Raw genomic sequence first — 18,906 nt, forward strand, 5'->3', positions numbered from 1 at the left:
CTATCGATAGCAGTGATGTACAGCGGCGTTGACGCGAACGAAAAGTTATGACACTTTAGTACTATTTCTTACCAGTCTTACCACTGAAATTGGGCTCCGTTGCAAGACCTGTATATAAGACCGTGGGTACAATTGATTTTGACAGATGACATTTGGCCAAGACTTAAGACATAAGAGACAACATCAGCAACCATCAACTTCAAATACCGATACAAAATTACAAACACACCTTAAAACAGCCATACATAATTCATATTTTTCATCAAAAGTTTTATCTAAAATCGTCTAGCTAGCAATAGATTTGAAAAATATTAAATATTTATTTAAATTTAGTTATAAGTAGATCAACATGGTATCACAATTCATACATAAATTTAAGCAACTTGATGCTTATGCCAAAACTTTAGAGGACTTTAGAGTAAAAACAGCTACTGGAGCAGTTAGTGAGTAACATACATCAATATATATAGTTCGTATAGTTTACTTAATATATAACTGTTAGAGAATTGTGTATTACTTTTATTTCAGTTACCGTAACTGGAGCTGTAGTAATGGTTTTGCTTATTCTATCAGAAATGCACACATATTTGTCACCAAACATATCTGAAGAATTATTCGTTGACACATCACGGGGACATCAATTAAGAATTAATTTTGACATAGTAGTCCCAAGGATATCTTGTGATTGTAAGCAAATTTAATTATAAATCAATAATTTTAAGTGAACTACACTACACTACTTACATATAAAGTTTTTAATGTCAAACTCTTAGATTTAGTGTTAGATGCAATGGATTCCTCAGGAGAACAACATCTTCATTTGGATCATAACATCCATAAGAGACGATTAGATCTAAATGGTATCCCTATAGAAGAACCTAAAAAGGAAGAATTTCCAGTTTCTTCATCTGTAAGTTCAATTTTCTAAATATAACTATTGTAAAAATTTGTAAAAGTAAAGTTTTTAATTCATAGGTAAAACAAAAAACATCTGAGATTGCAACAGTCAAATGTGGAAGTTGTTATGGTGCAGCGTTTAATGAAACACAGTAAGTTATAATATTTGTCAGATTAAAAGCTAAGATTAATTATTACAATTTTTTAGCTTATTGACTCTTACTTGTGGAATCTCACACAATAAGTAAGGCATTATCTAAATATGTCACTTCTAACATAGATATTATCCTCAAAAGGTGCTGTAATACTTGTGATGATGTAAAGGAAGCATATAGACTAAGACGATGGGCTTTACCAGACTTAGCAACAATAGAACAATGCAAAGATGATGACTCAGTAGAAAGAACTAATCAAGCACTTAAAGAAGGCTGCCAAATTTATGGATACATGGAAGTTAACAGGGTAACATACAACATAGAGTACTATTTAAAATATTTCAAATAGAGAACATTTATAAAAAGAGAATGCTCTAAATTCGTTTTTTTTTTTCCTCTTTTTTCCTTTTTCTCTTTTTTTCTGCCATGCCAAGGCACCATGCCTTCTTCCTTTTTAAACTTTTAGTAGTTCTTCTTACTTCGGCTGAGGTACACAATCACAAAGGCAAAGACATTTGCCAAGCACTATCAAGGATTTCGTCAATTTCTTCCTCAAGAAACATGATGTCAGGTTCATTTGGTTTGAATACGTCCTTATGAAATTTAGCAAATAGCTCGGCTTTATCTGCAGGCTTTCTCACACATTCTCCATTAGGCTGTTTTAATGGAGGTATTTGGTCCTTTTGGTCGTTTTAGTGACTTGGTGATTTTACAGAATGCCGTGTAGTGTCAGCCGAGTAGAAAGCACCTCACCCTTCCTTCCCGTAGGGGTCGTAAAAGGTGACCGAGGGATAAACCTGGCTCAAAATCATCAGGGTCTTGGAGAAGGAAAACTTCATTTGAAACCCGCAATGGAGTCTCCGTCAAGCATTCGTGGCATAGCTCTAAAATGCGAAAGACTTTTGCAGCCGAACTGGCTCCACACTTATCGACGTTCCTGTGGGCCTAGCCAGTGAGGTCGAGAGGGTGGCGCAGAGCTTAGGCAAATCTGCGTTTTCCTGAAGAGTGTCCTAGGCGACACAGTGTCTGTCTGACACTGTTTAAATTGTTTGCAATAGACGGACTAAGGCCAATGATGATGATGATGATGATTTTACAGAGAGAGTAGTCATCTGCTTTATGAGGTGATAAAGACTACTTTATCTCGCAGTGACATCATTGTATTCCTTAAGTATTCTCTTTAATTCCTTTTGCGCCCTATTGGACCCCTTTTTACTATGTGATTTCCTGCTTGTGTGCCAATGTCGTCTTAGTCAACGTTTTGCAGATATCATTTCTCGTATTTCCAATGTATAAGTTTGTATCTGAGAACTGTATGGAGTGGACTTACAAACCGCTAATTGGATTGAGTTAGTTGTATACTATGCAGCGTTTTCTGTCTTACTCTGTTTTCAGTGGTATTTGCAAGTTCGTATTTTCTGTTATAAAGTTTTGGAAAGAGTGCCAGTCAGTTCTTTGGTTATATAGCATCTCGCGTGGTTCCTTCCAAATAACTCCAGTGCTCAATGTGCATATCACTGGTGTATGATCCGAACTGCCGTTTAGCTATGATTCGATTTTTGTGTACCACCCCGATATTCCTTTGGAAATAAAGAAATCGATCAGGTCAGGTGTTTTATTGGGGTCAGATGGCCAGTAAGTTGGTGTCAATATATTGAGTGTCAATATAATCTGTTCATCAACTATGTGGCGAGTCGGGGAGTATACTGCAGCGATGTTTAGCGGATCTTGCCAGACGTCTATTGATACTACAGTAGCTTGTAGTTATGTACGTCCAAAGTTTAAGAAAGGATGCTGCTTGATGCTTTCCTTTACTATAATTGCAGTTCCAGCGTGTGATGTTCCATCAGGATGATTGGTGTGATATATATTATTATACCCTTTGATTGAGATGGCTTTTTCGTTAGATATATGTGATTCTGATAGTGAGGACGATCTAGGCCTTAAGGTAAAGAGGCTCGGATGAAACACCTGCTGCATAAGATTTCTTTTAGTTCTGCCAGTAGCATTCTTCATCACAGAGGCCTGGTCGCCCACCTCTTGGTAACCAATTTCACACTCGACTTTGGTAACAAATTTCACACTCGTAAGCCCGGGTTTCTGCGAGCGCCGGGTGTTAGCGGGATCGCTTGACAAAACGTCATCACTATTACTCATAATTCCATATTAAATTTTTGCCGTTTACGGTGCCGTTGTCGCACTATTGGAAGAGATTTAATCCTTCCGAGGCTTGCGAATGCCTATAGACAGGTTATTTACCGCTGCCTGTTGCTCGGTGTTGCTACTCATTAAACACCATCCGGGAGGCACATGTGAGTTGGGCCTAGGGAAAGTTAGTAAATCATACGGCAGATCTATGGCCTGAATTCATTTAAAAAAGGTTTTTGTAAATGTTACATATAATGGGTTGTAACCGAATAGTAACACAGAATTACATGATTTCTACTTTAATATTATAAAACAGAATTAATTGTACTAATGCTAGACTCTGATTTAAATTATTTTTCTTTTAATTAAAATGCAAATTTTTTTAAAAAGATAATTTAAAACGGCAGCGACCGCAATTAAACCTAGGGCCCATTTTCTGATGATAAGTTGTTTTATTAGATTTGTTTTCTTCATTTAAGCCCCTTAAATTCTACTTATATTTTACATGTTAAAATGCCCTGCTTCTAAACATACCTATATTTTAACATTCCAAATAAATCCAGTTAAACTACGTAAAGTATACATATTATCTATAATTTGATTATAAATTTTACCTATATAATCAAAGTTAATATTTCAGGTTGGTGGAAGTTTTCATATAGCACCAGGCAAAAGTTTTACAATAAACCATGTCCATGTTCATGATGTGCAACCCTTCTCATCATCAGTATTCAACACAACTCATATAATAAAACATTTGTCATTTGGAACAGATATCAAAAGTGCTAACACAGCTCCTCTCGATGGTGTAATTGGACTAGCTCATGAAGGTAAGATTTGATAAAATGAGTTAGGGGGCCATCATTCATAAATTACGTCACACTTTAAGGGGGTTGAGAAAGTAACATTGCGTTACAAGGGGTGGGAAGGGGTCCTAAACATCGTGACATCACATTACAAAATGTAATATATCTAATTGTAAGTATTCAAACATTAAATTAAAACTACATTTCTATTAATGTATAACTCAAAACATTAAAATTTAAATTGTTTTGTTTGCGAATCTGGCTATGCTAGTATTAGGTGCCAACCCAAATTTATTTTGTAAATGTTTAGTAAATTTTGAAACCTATGTTTGATTAATATTGATTTCATTGAAAAATAATTGAAATCGAAATAAAAAATTGTCTTAATTTTAGTTTTAATTTAATCATTTCTAAGTATAAAATTCTAAAATATGTAATGTTACACTACTTGGGGGGGGTCTCATAAATATGACCAGCTGTGACCAAGGGTGGGGAGGCCAAAAATCATGAAATTTGTGTAGCGTAATTTATAGATAGCCCCCTTACATTTAAACTATTCAGTAATTGCTTTCGTAGTTTAAATAAATGATAAACATTTTTGAATATCATATCAAAAATTGACCGCTCCAGCGGGGATCGAACCCGCGTCTCCGACTGACCGTGTCGGCGCTCTAGCCAATTAAGCTATGGAACGATGTACCCGCTAGATCGAAATTTTTGATATGATAATTTTTATATTCGGTTTAAGCGAACCGTGGCGCCGTCTATAGTGAGTTCTTTACAGAAACCCGTAACTATTACGTAAGTTTCATATTACAATGAAAATCTTTGACAGGAGACGACCCCGCCCCGCCGACCAAACCGCTGGAGCGGTTAATTTTTGATATGATATTCAAAAATGTTTAGAATTCCTAATGTGTGGGTAACACAAAAATAAAATCGTACATAAATAAATAAATGGTGTCAATTAAGGTTATATAAAACTATCACATTAAATAAATGATTTTCATAGTATGTGTTACCATTAGGCTCAGAAATAGTGTAAACTGAGGTGTCTTACTGCCAATTTATTCCATATCAAGTGACTGGCACACGACACCAGTTAATAATAATAAACAGACTTCAAAAAAGAGGAGGTTCTTAATTAATTGTTTTTTTCGAGTTATCCTTAGTAATGTATATTCAAGTGACTTCATCTATGCTCATTAAGTTCTCATTTTTTATTTTACTTACCAAGTATTAGGCGGTTTTTGTTAACTAGAAATGTTGGTATAGTAAATTAGTCATATTTTTTACTTCTATAATATATAGGTCTCATCTATTTTATTTTTATTTTATTTTTTATTTTTTTATTTTATTTATGAAGAAAACATACAGCTTGTAATTACACACATGATTTTTACAAACTAGAAAATTCATAAGCCAATTAAGTTTTCACTTATTACTTCGGACAAATATTAATTGGGCAAACTTTAAGATTGTTCAAACAATACAATTTTTTTTTAACACAACATTATATACAATATAAGAATTACAGTAACAGTATTTTGTGACACACACACACAGTTCATTTTTATTGCTTGATGACAGTTTTAAATATATTAGGTTTTAAATGAAAAATGTCTAGCATATTATGATTATTATTATACAGTCTACAGGCCCTAACGACAAATCGATTCAAAGCATTATTAGTTCTGCAGAATGGAATAGCAAATATATAAGTTCGGTTTGATCGCGTATTATATTTAGGACAATTGAAGGATATTTCATATAATAAATATGGGGAATCAATTTGGTTATTTAAAATCTTAGACAGAAAAATGATATCACGGTGTTCACGTCGAGCTTCAAGGGCTAGTAATGTTCTAGGTGGAGATGTCTTAAACTTATATCTGAGTACCTAGCTTACAGCATTTATCTTGAATACTTTGAAGCATATGCTTATATTTGTCGTATTGCGGATTCCATGTATCAGAAGCATATTCTAAATGCGATCTTACGAGTGCATTGTATAGGATAATAAAAGTATTGTCTTAAAAATCTATCTTTAAAATCAGCTGTTTGGCGAATCACGAAACCCAACATTTTGTACGCCTTGGCAGTAATTTTCTCAAAATGTGATCGGAAAACCAACTGGCTGTCCAAAAAGACACCCAAATCTCTCACCTCGGTCACTCTATTAAGGATTGAATTATTAATCCTATAGTTATATTGACTAGTTGTTTTCTTCCTACTAAAAGAGATAATGCAGCATTTACTAATATTTAAAAATAACTTATTGCCCAAACAATACTCATTGAGAGCATTTAAATCATTCTGTAAAGGTATGCAATCCTGAACAGATTTTATTCTGGTAAAAATTTTAGTTTACCTATATATGAAAACATTAGGTCATTAACTCATCACAAAAGCTCAAAAACCACTGGACGCATAAAGATGAAATTTGGCAGGGAGGTAGATTACAGTTAATAGGGCTGAAGAGGTCTAGGGCTCTTACAAGTATGAAAGTCCTTCGTTTTTTATGCTACAAGGTTGAAATTTGGCTGCAAGATAGTTAATAGTTAGTAAACATATACTAGGAACTAATTTTGTCCCAGGGCCGATTCTCGAAAGATTTTATAAAATTTCGTAAGTTTTTGTGCTAAAAACTTGAAATTGGGCACAGAGATAGTAAGGCTGGATTAGAGGTCTTAAAAGATTTTGTACAAGTCCTTAATTGTGTAGTACCACTAAGAACAGATTTCGTTAAATAGTTTATTTTGGAATTTTACAATAATATACATATTATTTTGATAATTTATAACTTTAAAAGGGTGAAATATATTTGAGGAAATTATGTGTGGTAAGATAGGAGATTAGTTACTATATACTATTATGAGATATTACTGAAATTAAATAAAAATGTCTGAAAAAAAACGGTGTTTCGCACGACTATTCCATGAAGCACGATCGAGAGAAGTAGTCTGGGAGTTCTAGTGCACGAAACGTGAATCATAATATATATAGTATAAAAAGAGGTTTTAAATTGCTATAATGTAATGATTAAAAACTACTACTAAGCTACTACGACAGTAAAAAATATAGCCACCCCCTCTCTTAAGGGTGTCGTAAGAGGCGACTAAGGGATAACACAGTTCCACTACCACCTCTTGGAAGTTAAAAAGCCGACCAATAACGGGATAACTATCCAACTGCTGGCTTTAAAATACACAGGCCGAAGACGGGCAGCAGCGTCTTCGGTGCGACAAAGCCATCCTCGCGATCACCAACCTGCCTGCCCAGCGTGGTGACTATGAGCAAAACACATAAGTTCACAACATTTTTAGCGCATACTTGTGGAGGCCTGTGTGCAGTAGTGGACTGTGATAGGCTGAAATGATGATGATGATGAAACACAACTTTAGCCCCTCTGTAAATGTTATCAATTTCTACACGAGCCAAGTCGCCGGCAACTACTAGTATATAAAATGTCTCATTTTTAATTCAATAATATCAAAATCAAAAAAAGCTCTATTCAAATAGGCCCCAAGAGCACTTTCGAATTGTCATTGTATAAATTAAAACTTTCTAAAATAAATGATTATTTTTGTAAAAGTAAAGCTACCACGGATTCGGAATGTAGATTCTGCAGAGAAGAATCGGCAAGAAACTCCACAGTTACTCTTTTGAAAAATGAGATACAAACTGTGTTTTAGTACAAAATTAGTAACATGTTGCATAAAATACAGCATCACTAAGTCCACACATCTTCATCAACAATGTAATCCTGCCCCAAATAATAAGCTTTATCTATTAATTTTTTTTTAATAAAACTTTTTTATGTTGAGAAAATTCCAAATTGTTTGTGGGATTTTATTATACATGCGAATACCATAACCCAGAAAGGAATGATATAATAATGATAGTAGCCAAAAAAGGCTTCTAGTTGGGGATTTTTAATTAGTATTTTCTCTTGAAAAGAATTTAATACTTACAATAAAACTTTATTTATAATTAAATCAAGGCTTCACTACATTTTAACATAACAGTATTTACAATATGAAAAACTAAAAGATAAGGTCAGCAGCGAATTCCAGTTCCGATCGCCATAAATGTACCGAAAGTTCCACCACCTTGAAGCATTACTTTTCCAACTGAATGTACAAGTTCCCGGCCCCGGGCACCGTATCTAAAATTAAATAGAAATTATACAACTGCAAACTTTTAAAGCAGATTTCACATTAAAATACACAAAATTAACCTTAAAGCCGTGAACCCGCCGAATAAGCCTCCGCTCGCCATCCCTACGCAAAATCCGATCATGAAACCCATCTTCATCTTATCGAAACATGAAGGTCCCTGGCTTTGGTAAACTCCTCCAGGTACTGGCATTCTTATAAAAAATAACTATAAATTGAGAAAAATATAAATTTCTTGTAGGAACAGACTAAAGTCTGATAAATCTTTGGACGTCAGTGTCAAATGTCAAGTAAGGGATATGCTTTTTTTTTTTTAGAAAGACGTAAAAGACAAAGGTTTTACACGATACAGCCTACCACTTGAGTTGTTTGATTTAAGAAATATTCATTCTATTTACTTCATAAAGAATCGCGCAAGATATAAAATAAATAGTGAATTTAAGGAAAAGGAAGTAAAATAATAGTTTGATATTTTTGCTTTATTTTGTGATAATGTGTTAAATGTGATTGCCTTATTTAATTTATCGTGTCGTCAAAATAAATTTGTAACACAAACTACAGTAAAATAGTATAGATCTTGCAACCTACGAGACGACATATTAAATACTACAGCTTATTGGGTACCGTAGTTCCTGGCACCGTAAATTAATAATTAAATTCAATAATTTCACTTGAAATTTTAATACTTATTTAAATAAATTATATTCGATATTTTTACTTTGATGCTTAAATGCATTGTAAAAGATTAGATACATACTGAGATTCTCGTTTAGAAGTCCAATACCAATACATTATACATTTTAATAGATTACTATAGAAATATCTGTTATCTATTTATCTGTGTATTTATATAATTTCTTATGCAAAATTTATTTCTTTATATTTTTACAGGTGCTGTTATGTTTCAGTACTATTTGAAAATAGTCCCAACAATGTATGTTCGATTAGATAACACTGTACTTCACACTAACCAGTTCTCAGTAACTAGACATCAAAAATCTGTTTCCAACGTTAATACTGAATCAGGAATGCCTGGAGCATTCTTTAGTTATGAGTTATCACCTCTAATGGTTAAATATACTGAAAAAGGAAGGTTGGTACAAATATATTTTATAACATATAAAGAAAACAAGTTAATAAAATTTGATCTTGTTTTATTAATACTATTTCTATGTATTTTAGGTCAATTGGCCATTTTGCTACCAATATCTGTGCAATAGTTGGAGGTGTATTCACGGTGGCTGGCATATTTGACACTCTTCTGTATCATTCTCTTAATGCATTTCACAACAAGGTTGTCTTGGGGAAAGCAGGCTAAAATGAGAGACCTAACTATAATTATAAAGTTTTCAAAAATGTATTAAAATCATCAATGTTACATTTTGCATAAGCTTTGCAGAACTCTAAATCGGACTTTTCAATTAAAGCCTTAAGTGGAATATAGTTTTCTTTATTTGGATCATATTGAGCTCTTCCCAAACTATCTAAAAACATATGACGTTGTTTCACTCTAAAATTCCTGCATAAAAGCACATGTGGAGACTGTAGTAGTGTATCATGTGGTATCTTAATAATATTATGGACGTAATTGAATCTTTCCAGCAAAGATTTTTGATCTGAAACAAAGTTACTATTAAGAGTTTATTGTTATTTTTAATAAATTTATATTATATTCAATTTTTTTTTTTTTTGACATTCCTTTAAAGACGTGATATTTTCAAAGTATAAATATACATACATAATATATTTTTAAAGCATAATATTTAAAATAATTTAGATTGAATTAGATTAATATAAGGAAGATTTAATTTGAGTTTTCCTTTTTTAAGTCAATAATGATTTCAGTTATGATTGTACATTTACCTACTATTCAACTGAATGTCATTTACCCTACTAAATTCAGGAGGCAACTTTCAAAACTAGTAAAGTCTATTATTTAGATACATATAAAATGTATGTAACTTATTATTATTAGAGGATATTGTATGAATTGTTCGCTTACTTAACATCCATATTTTAGGAGTAGTCAATAACAATTTTTTTGTCTCCTCCTCATTAAATCCCATCTCTTCATTAATGACAAAGGTATTTGTATTTATGTGTTGAATACTATATGTGATTATTTTTGGCTGTTTTGTTGCAAGTGCTCTGACTTCATTACCATGCAAATTAAACTTATTTTGAAAATATCCCAATCTTTTATCTATTTTCTCTGTACTGAAAAAGACAATGAAAAGATATAAATTTTGACTGGCATGTTGGTGAATTGTGGAAGATTTAATAAAAACTTAAATTTTACTTTTTGTTAGCATTTCTGGAAACCACAACGATCCTGTCTTTACTGAAGTCCTTCAAATGGAAAGAATTTATTCATAATATGTTTATTGATAACTTGCCAATACTTGTATTTGCTATGTTACAATCAATGTTCTTAACATTGTTGCAGTTTTATATATCTATACTTAATATAAACACATCTGAAAAGTTCCTACAAACATTAATTTTGAAATAAAGAAGCTTTTGAGCAATAATATAATGTTATACCTTAATAAGACAATGTCAAAAATTTCAGCCATAAAAGTCACAGTAAAAGAAATACCTACAAGTAGTCTTACCTAAACATTAACCAAAAAGGATTTTTGGCAACAATTTCGTTTATTTGAAAATTACTAAATTTCTTTGACTGTAAGTAATTAATTCTCACTTGAAGATCATCTACATCTTCACATAAAATAAGAGGATTTTTAGTAATATATTTTCCAATATTTTCTGATCCAACATAATCTTTGATGAAGAATATGTTTTTTTTCATATCTTTCTCAAAATCCAATTTTAATATTTTGTTTACAATATGTGGTTTCTTCTCAATCTTACTGAGATTAACTTGTAGATGAAGAAGATTTTGAAGCGTTTCAGATCTGTTGGCATAAGCTGCTATATTAAAAGTATCGGGAAAGTATGGAGTAATATCTGATACATCTTGATTCACCGGCTCGGTTACAGTGTTCTTTTCGTTGCAATTGATTTCAATTGGAGAACTAGCTAAAACGACGTTGCTTATGTTTTTACATATTTTTAGGTTCGTATTATAAACAAGCAATGATCTAAATAAATGAGTCATGTTCCTTTTAATAGTACACATCTTTCAAACATTACTTTAACAAAATATTTTTGAAAGTTGTTGGTTATAATAATTTACATTAAAATTTGCAAATAAAATATGCAGTGGTCTTGCCTGCACGTCAAACTCAAACTTCAAACAAAGACTTCAAAGTCAAGTCAAACACGGACCATACACGGACTCAAAGCAGGAGTGGTGTGGACGATAGACATCGATGTATTAAAAACACTCGAAGTAGTAACGATGCATCGAATCAAACCGATGTATTGTTAATATTTCAACATCGACTATACATCGATGTTTTTTTATTTGATGCATCGAAGAGGCAAATAAACCTGCAAAAATTATTCTTTAATGGATGGATTGTCTCTCTATGGGTAATAGGTAACTATATTTGTTCCTTTTTACTATTGCCGCCAAAATGGGAAAACGAATGGTGGTCCTGAAAACCAGTGTCAGGGCTTTTAGTCCTGAGAATAGCTGAGGTCCCACCTTTTTGTGAGACACACTGTTGCCGCGCTACTGTCTTCTTTTATCGTCTATTTTTTATTTTATTTGGTTTTATTTATTTGTTTTTTTTTTTTATTACTCACTTAATGTATTAGACCTAAGACTTATTGTAATGCCTGCCTCTGATGTTATATGTATATGCATATATTGTGTATGTTAGGAACAGTGTGTTTTGCAAATAAAGTTATTATTATTATTATTATTATCTTACTGAATGTCACTCCGCCCGCCCAATACATAATAGATACATATATTATAATAACTACTTATATAAATAATATAGTAAATTTACTTATACTTACATATATAAATATAAGCGGGTGGAGGAATACGCCCCGGCAGGGAGATCAAACGGCCGGGGGTTAGGGCTGTAGGCTGAGAAACCGGCGGACAATCCTAGCCGAGTCAAGTAACACCGCCTTCTGCATCCTGGCTGCGAGCGAACCGTCCCGGATCCCCAGTTGCCTCAGATGGTGAGCGAGGCTAACCGGGATCAAACCATTGGCAGATATTACGATAGGGATTATTTCAGCAGACCCCACACCCCACATGTCGACAATCTCGTGCGCCAGATCCAGATATTTACGTTTTTTCTCAGTCTCGGCTTTCACGAGGTTCTCGTCATGCGGGACGGTGATGTCCACTAAAAATACCCTCGACCGTGCCCTGTCCATCACCACGATATCAGGCTTGTTCGCCAGTATCGTCCTGTCTGTGGCGATAGGCAGGTCCCAGTAGAGCCGGACTCCGTCGCGTTCGAGTACTGGCACCGGTGAGTATTGGTAATACGGCATCCTCTGTTCCAGGAGACCGTACATAAGAGCAAGCTCTTGGTGGAGAATCTTGGCCACTTGGCAAGTACTCAGTATTAGCAAGCGCGGAACAACCCGAAAGCACATGCCTGAGTGACTCACCGGGATGACGACAGGCTCGACAGAAGTCGGGAGTGTCATCCTTCAGGACGTGCTTTCGGTAGTTGTTCGTCTTGACCACCTGATCTTGTATTGCACAGACAAAACCTTCGGTTTCCCCAAAGAGGTCGCCGAATCGCAGCCACTGCACGGAGGCATTACTGTCCACGTGAGGCGCATGAAGCGCCTTGTAGAACCGTCCATGCAGTTCCTTCTCCATCCATACGGTCTCCCGGTCAGAGGTGCTCAGTATGACCGGTTTCTGCCAATTCTCTTTGCCAAGGCAAAGGGGGTTAGTCCTTTGTCACACATTGAAACGTCGCCATGCAAAGCGCTGTCCCGTCTCGTCTCAAAGTAGGCCCTGAGGCTGCACACCTCGCGGTTATGCATGGTCTTAGCGCTTAACATGCCTCGACCACCACACTTCCGCGGGATGTACAGTCTCATGACCGACGACTTAGGGTGATGCACGCGATGGTACGTCATAGTTGTGCGGACTCTTCTGTCCAGGGCGTCAAGTTTGGTCTGAGTCCATCTGAGTATGCCAAAGGTGTACAAGAGAGTGGGCATGACCCAAGCGTTATAGGCTCGGACCTTGTTGGCTCCAGACAAGTAGCTCCGAAGAACTTTTGTCAGCTGTCCAAAAAAGATTTCACAAACCGCCTGTTTCATGTCCACTTCCTTCACCCCTATGCATTGTGACATGCCCAGATACCGGTAAGATTCAGCTTCGGAAAGGGTCTTGAATGATGTTAATTCGAGACTAAGCTGCGACGATTGAGTCACCTGACCCCTGTCCACATGCACGACCGCACACTTATCAACTCCAAGCTGCATCCTGATGGAACTGCTGAACTCCGTAGTGATTTTCAGCAGTTCCTGCTGAAATCACTACTTTCCTTATTATTATTATTATTATTATTATTATTATTTGTCTCTTTTATTACTTAATTCATTCATTAATACTCACACGGTATTTCGTTATTTAATTCATTCATTAGCACTCACACAATATTTAGTTTATCTGATATCTCCTGTTGGAAGACTTAACGATAATCCATTAGAAATTTGGAAAGATTACAAAATTCAGTTTCCAATATTACATAAAAACCGTCTTTAAATATCTAACAGTGGTAGGCACATCGGTCCCATCTGAAAGACTGTTTCACAAGCGGCGCATGTTGTCTCGACAAAGAAATAGATTGAAGGGCAAAAGATTGGCCGAACTTTTCTTTTTACCAAGTATTATATATATATTTAAAGATCTCACTATTTCATCGATTTTTTTCTTCTTCGAAATTTTTATCAGATTTTAAAATGTAAACGTATGTAATAAATCATTTTAATAGATGTGATGATAGTATATAAGTGTCAGGGCTGCCAGATGTACGATTTTAATCGTACTCATACGATTTTTTTGCATTTTTACTCTTGTACGATCGCTAGACCAAGATCGTACACAAAATGTACGATGTTTATAATCCTATGACCTGGAAGCATTTCATAATTTAAAAAAAGTCATCCACCGGCAATGAATTTAGTAGAACTACCCCAACTACCTAACGCGTGCCCAGATCTTTTACTTGAATGAAGTCTCTTTGAATAATCATATAAAAGCTGTATTTGTATGCTTTCTAACAAAACTAATATAAATAATATAGATATTTACTCTTTCGGTAATAATTGCGACTTGAAAAAAAAAAACACATTTTGAAATAAAAAACAATTTGAAATTATAAAACACTGGCTCAATTTGCTTTAAATTTGTTATGTTTTCCCCATTGCAGATTGTGAACGAGCATTCAGCGAAGTTTATTTAATCAAAACAAAACTTAGAAACAGTTTATCCAATGATACACGTAAGGGCAAATTATTAGCTAAGCAATTAATTAAGAAGAAACGAGAAATTTTACGAAGTTTAAACCAACTAAAACAAAAATTTTGTATGAGTGTAAGAAATAGTTTTATTACATTTATTTTCTAAAACTAAACGAATTTTGAAAATTTATAATAAAAAATTAGTACTTAGTCTTAAAGGGCTGTACGATCTTTTTATTTCAAAATTTCCTTGGAATATGCTTGGAATACGATTTTTTTTGTACTTGGCGTACGATCACACTTTTTGTGCACCTGGCAGCCCTGATAAGTGTATAATCTATGGTGTAACCTTATTGCAGTTGTCAAAGAGTAAAATAACTTGCTTTAAACAAGCAGTTGTTCACTTGTTCTCACTTGCAATTTATACGTGACTCAAAACCTTAATATTTTTTGTACGAGTGCCTTATACGTAAATATTTTTCTATTATATAATAATTGATATAGATAATTTTTTCATCAGTTGTGTCATACAATTTAATTATTAAATTTTAATTTTGTTCATACCTATATAGAGACACTTTCACCGTGTCGATTTATTGTTGTCCATATGGAAAGAAACTTAAATTAACTAAATCAAAATATTTTAAAGCTTATATTTCACTTAGACAGCATAGAAGTGTGCTTTTTAAGATAACCTTATAATACTTTGCTAAACATATTGTTTGCTGCTTTATTCATGTAAAAGTGATAAAAGTAACAAACTAATTAAAAGTAATAGTTTTCAGAATATCAGTTTTTACATTTATTTATTTCTTTCTTTATATAAAATGATTATAAAAATCTGTTCATACAAATTGAGTTTTTTTTTTGATAAATTGTTTTAGTAGTATAATTAGTTTTAATTTCCATCTAATTTTATTATTTACTTATGTTTAATCATGTGGCGTACAGATGTGCTACTATGAAATATTACATTGAAGAATGATTACTTACATCATCTTTTACAGTTGTACCTGTTAATGTGTAATAGCATTTATTTCATTAGTCACATTTAGCTCATACGTCTATTTATACAATAAACACCAAAGTGGAGAAGTCGTTTATTATTATTTTTTACAGTCATTAAAATGTAATGTTAATAAACATACATAAAATAGAAATGAAAGCGTACCATATGTTACATGCTATAAATTACAATATGTACATATGTTACAGGTAAACAACCATAATGGATACATCACTGACAGGCGATGAAATAAGACAAGCTTTCATAGATTTTTTTATTGAGAAAGGTCATAAATATGTTCATTCTTCGTCTACAATACCATTGGATGATCCTACCTTACTATTTGCAAATGCTGGCATGAATCAATTCAAACCAATATTTTTAGGATCTGTGGATCCAAACTCAGATATGGCTCAGTATGTAAGAGTCGTCAACACCCAAAAATGTATAAGGGCTGGTGGAAAACACAATGATTTAGATGATGTTGGCAAAGATGTTTACCACCATACGTTTTTTGAAATGATGGGAAATTGGTCTTTTGGTGACTACTTTAAAAAAGAAATCTGTGCATGGGCTTGGGAACTCCTTACTCAAGTATACAAACTATCTGGGGATAGATTATATGTAACATATTTTGGAGGAGATGTAAAATCTGGATTGGAACCAGATTTGGAATGTAAAGATATTTGGCTAAAGTTAGGATTACCTGAATCCCATATATTACCTGGTAGTATGAAAGATAACTTCTGGGAAATGGGTGAAACAGGACCATGTGGACCATGTTCTGAATTACATTATGACAGAATAGGTGGAAGAGATGCTGCCCATCTTGTTAACATGGACGACCCTGATGTACTTGAAATTTGGAACTTGGTTTTCATTCAGTTTAATAGAGAAACAGATGGAAGTTTGAAGTTACTGCCTAAAAAACACATTGATTGTGGTTTAGGATTAGAAAGATTAGTGTCTGTGATTCAAAATAAAAGAGCAAATTATGATACTGATTTTTTTATGCCTATATTTAAAGCTATTGAAAACGGCACTAAAGTGAGACCTTACACTGGTAAAGTTGGTGCAGATGACACAGATGGTATTGATATGGCTTATCGAGTACTGGCTGATCATGCCAGAACTTTAACGATCGCGTTATCTGATGGTGGTCACCCTGATAACACGGGAAGGGGTTACGTACTACGGAGAATTTTAAGAAGAGCAGTTCGGTTTGCTTCAGAAAAACTGAATGCAAAACCAGGATTTTTTGGATCATTGGTGTATACTGTTGTGAGTTTATTAGGTGACGTGTTCCCTGAAATCAAAAAAGACCCAGACTCTATAGTTCAAACCATTAATGAAGAAGAGATACAGTTTTTGAAAACTTTAACACGTGGTCGTAATTTGCTTAATAGAACGATAGAAAAACTTGGTGATTCCAAATCTGTACCTGGAGATATAGCTTGGCGGATGTATGATACATATGGCTTCCCCATAGATTTAACGCAATTAATGTGTGAAGAAAAGCAGTTAGTTATAGATATGGAAGGTTATGAAAAGGCTAAGAAGGAATCCCAATTATCATCTCAAGGGAAAAATGTAGGTCAGGAGGATTTACTAGCATTAGACATACATGCCATAAGTTATCTACAAGAAAGTAGTGTGCCTGTTACGGATGATTCCCCTAAATATAACTACGTCCCATCTTCAACTGATAAAGACGCTGAATATAAATTTGCTCCATGCACTGCTAAAGTGTTAGCTTTACGTAGACAAAAGCAATTTGTTAATGAGGTCACAAGTGGCCAGGATTGTGGTGTTATTTTAGACTGTACTAGTTTTTACGCTGAACAGGGAGGACAAATATTTGATGAAGGTTACATGGTAAAATCTGATGATGAAAGTGTAGAGTTCACAGTTAATAATGTACAGGTAAAAGGAGGATATGTCCTGCATATTGGTAAAATTGAAGGTACACTTAAAGTTGGGGATTCATTAAAATTGTATATAGACACAGAAAGACGAAGACTAGTCATGAATAATCACACAGGAACACATATACTTAATAATGTTTTAAGAAAAGTTCTTGGTAATGATTCTGATCAACGTGGATCTCTAGTCATGCCAGATCGCCTCAGATTTGATTTTACTAATAAAGGTCCTATGACAGTTAAACAAATAAAAGATGCAGAAAGTGAAATTAAATCAATTATAAACGATAACAAGCGCGTTTACGCAAAGCATACCAGTTTAAGTGAAGCAAAGAAAATCAAAGGACTTCGTGCTATGTTTGATGAACACTACCCAGATCCAGTTCGTGTCGTGTCAGTTGGCATTCCAGTAGAAGAGTTGGAAAAGAATCCTGATGGGCCCAATGGTTTCGAAACTTCTGTTGAATTTTGTGGTGGCTCTCATTTACACCAGACTGGTCATATAGGAGAATATGTTATTGTTAGCGAAGAAGGTATTGCCAAAGGTATCCGAAGGATTGTGGCTTTAACAGGTCCTGAAGCTATAAAAGCTAATAATAAAATGAGCATGTTGGAAAATGAAGTAAATAATATCGCTAATTTCATTAAAGAACAAGGCGAAAATATTAATCAGAAAGAAATTGTTAAAAAAATCGTAGATCTTACAAATGATGTTTCTCAAGCTCAAATTTCATACTGGAAAAAAGAGGAACTAAGAACAATGCTTAAAAATCTAAAGAAACAGTTAGATGACAAAGAACGAGCTGCTAAAGCAATGACAATCAACTTAGTGATAGAAAAAGCTAAAGAGTTATGTTTGGGTGATAAATGTTCGGAAATAATTGTAACAGATCTGAATGCCTACAATAACACAAAAGCATTAGATGGTGCTTTAAAACAAGTTAAACAGCTACAGCCTAATACAGCTGCAATGTTTTTCTCTGTTGATGAAGATTCAAATAAAATATTTTGTTTGGCAGCTGTACCTAAAAGTCTAAATGAAAAAGGTTTAGTGGCATCTGAATGGGTTCAATCTGTTGTGCCCGTAATTGGAGGTAAAGGAGGTGGAAAAGCAGAATCTGCGCAAGCCTCTGGAAACAATGTTAAGGCTTTAGATGAAGCAATGAAGATAGCCCGCGAATTTGCTAATTCTAAATTACATAACTAAAATCGCCATTACTTTTTATTAAATCCTCGTTTTTCTACACTGAAAATAATATCGTAACTTTTATTGCTATTATGAATAGATTATATATGGAATTCTACTAAGAGTACAGTTTCTGAAAAATATATGGTGTTTTATTTAAAACTAGCTGACCCCTGCTAATTTATCTGAATAAAAAAAAAAAACAATTTAATTTTCAAGGTACACGCTGAAACGTAGCGTAGCGACCA

General features: G+C 33.9%; 4 protein-coding genes across 4 annotated transcripts; 2 read left to right on the plus strand and 2 right to left on the minus strand.

The window, feature by feature from the left end:
• Positions 1 to 194: 194 nt before the first annotated feature.
• On the plus strand, positions 195 to 9,861 carry LOC123669407 (endoplasmic reticulum-Golgi intermediate compartment protein 3). Its single transcript, XM_045603013.1, has 8 exons — positions 195 to 443; positions 529 to 687; positions 774 to 910; positions 976 to 1,049; positions 1,194 to 1,359; positions 3,841 to 4,030; positions 9,076 to 9,277; positions 9,367 to 9,861. Exons 1-8 carry the CDS (start codon positions 350 to 352, stop codon positions 9,500 to 9,502), a joined length of 1,158 nt encoding a protein of 385 aa, XP_045458969.1. The 5' UTR covers positions 195 to 349; the 3' UTR covers positions 9,503 to 9,861.
• Positions 7,974 to 8,501, minus strand: LOC123669409 (reactive oxygen species modulator 1). The gene is made up of 2 exons (XM_045603015.1): positions 8,247 to 8,501; positions 7,974 to 8,174 (listed from the first exon to the last, which is right to left on the minus strand). Exons 1-2 carry the CDS (start codon positions 8,375 to 8,377, stop codon positions 8,066 to 8,068), a joined length of 240 nt encoding a protein of 79 aa, XP_045458971.1. The 5' UTR covers positions 8,378 to 8,501; the 3' UTR covers positions 7,974 to 8,065.
• LOC123669408 (transcription termination factor 3, mitochondrial) lies at positions 9,322 to 11,465 on the minus strand. Its single transcript, XM_045603014.1, has 3 exons — positions 10,800 to 11,465; positions 10,187 to 10,401; positions 9,322 to 9,800 (listed from the first exon to the last, which is right to left on the minus strand). Exons 1-3 carry the CDS (start codon positions 11,324 to 11,326, stop codon positions 9,523 to 9,525), a joined length of 1,020 nt encoding a protein of 339 aa, XP_045458970.1. The 5' UTR covers positions 11,327 to 11,465; the 3' UTR covers positions 9,322 to 9,522.
• A 3,413-nt stretch (positions 11,466 to 14,878) lies between these two features.
• Positions 14,879 to 18,801, plus strand: LOC123669410 (alanine--tRNA ligase, cytoplasmic). Its single transcript, XM_045603016.1, has 2 exons — positions 14,879 to 15,013; positions 15,760 to 18,801. Exon 2 carries the CDS (start codon positions 15,773 to 15,775, stop codon positions 18,677 to 18,679), a length of 2,907 nt encoding a protein of 968 aa, XP_045458972.1. The 5' UTR covers positions 14,879 to 15,013; positions 15,760 to 15,772; the 3' UTR covers positions 18,680 to 18,801.
• Positions 18,802 to 18,906: the final 105 nt, after the last annotated feature.

This window comes from Melitaea cinxia, chromosome 3, assembly GCF_905220565.1.
Source record: "Melitaea cinxia chromosome 3, ilMelCinx1.1, whole genome shotgun sequence".
Classification (NCBI taxonomy): Eukaryota; Metazoa; Arthropoda; class Insecta; order Lepidoptera; family Nymphalidae; genus Melitaea; species Melitaea cinxia.

Coding starts and splice junctions, on each gene's coding strand:
- LOC123669408 (XM_045603014.1), bottom strand. CDS start 11,326: ATGTGTACTATTAAAAGGAACATGACTCATTTATTTAGATCATTGCTT. Junction 10,402..10,799: donor CCTTTTTGGTTAATGTTTAG/GTAAGACTACTT, acceptor TGTCTTTTTCAG/TACAGAGAAAATAGATAAAA. Junction 9,801..10,186: donor TCCTAAAATATGGATGTTAA/GTAAGCGAACAA, acceptor ACTTTGTTTCAG/ATCAAAAATCTTTGCTGGAA.
- LOC123669409 (XM_045603015.1), bottom strand. CDS start 8,377: ATGCCAGTACCTGGAGGAGTTTACCAAAGCCAGGGACCTTCATGTTTC. Junction 8,175..8,246: donor GGCGGGTTCACGGCTTTAAG/GTTAATTTTGTG, acceptor ATTTAATTTTAG/ATACGGTGCCCGGGGCCGGG.
- LOC123669407 (XM_045603013.1), top strand. CDS start 350: ATGGTATCACAATTCATACATAAATTTAAGCAACTTGATGCTTATGCC. Junction 911..975: donor AATTTCCAGTTTCTTCATCT/GTAAGTTCAATT, acceptor TTTAATTCATAG/GTAAAACAAAAAACATCTGA. Junction 4,031..9,075: donor AATTGGACTAGCTCATGAAG/GTAAGATTTGAT, acceptor ATATTTTTACAG/GTGCTGTTATGTTTCAGTAC.
- LOC123669410 (XM_045603016.1), top strand. CDS start 15,773: ATGGATACATCACTGACAGGCGATGAAATAAGACAAGCTTTCATAGAT.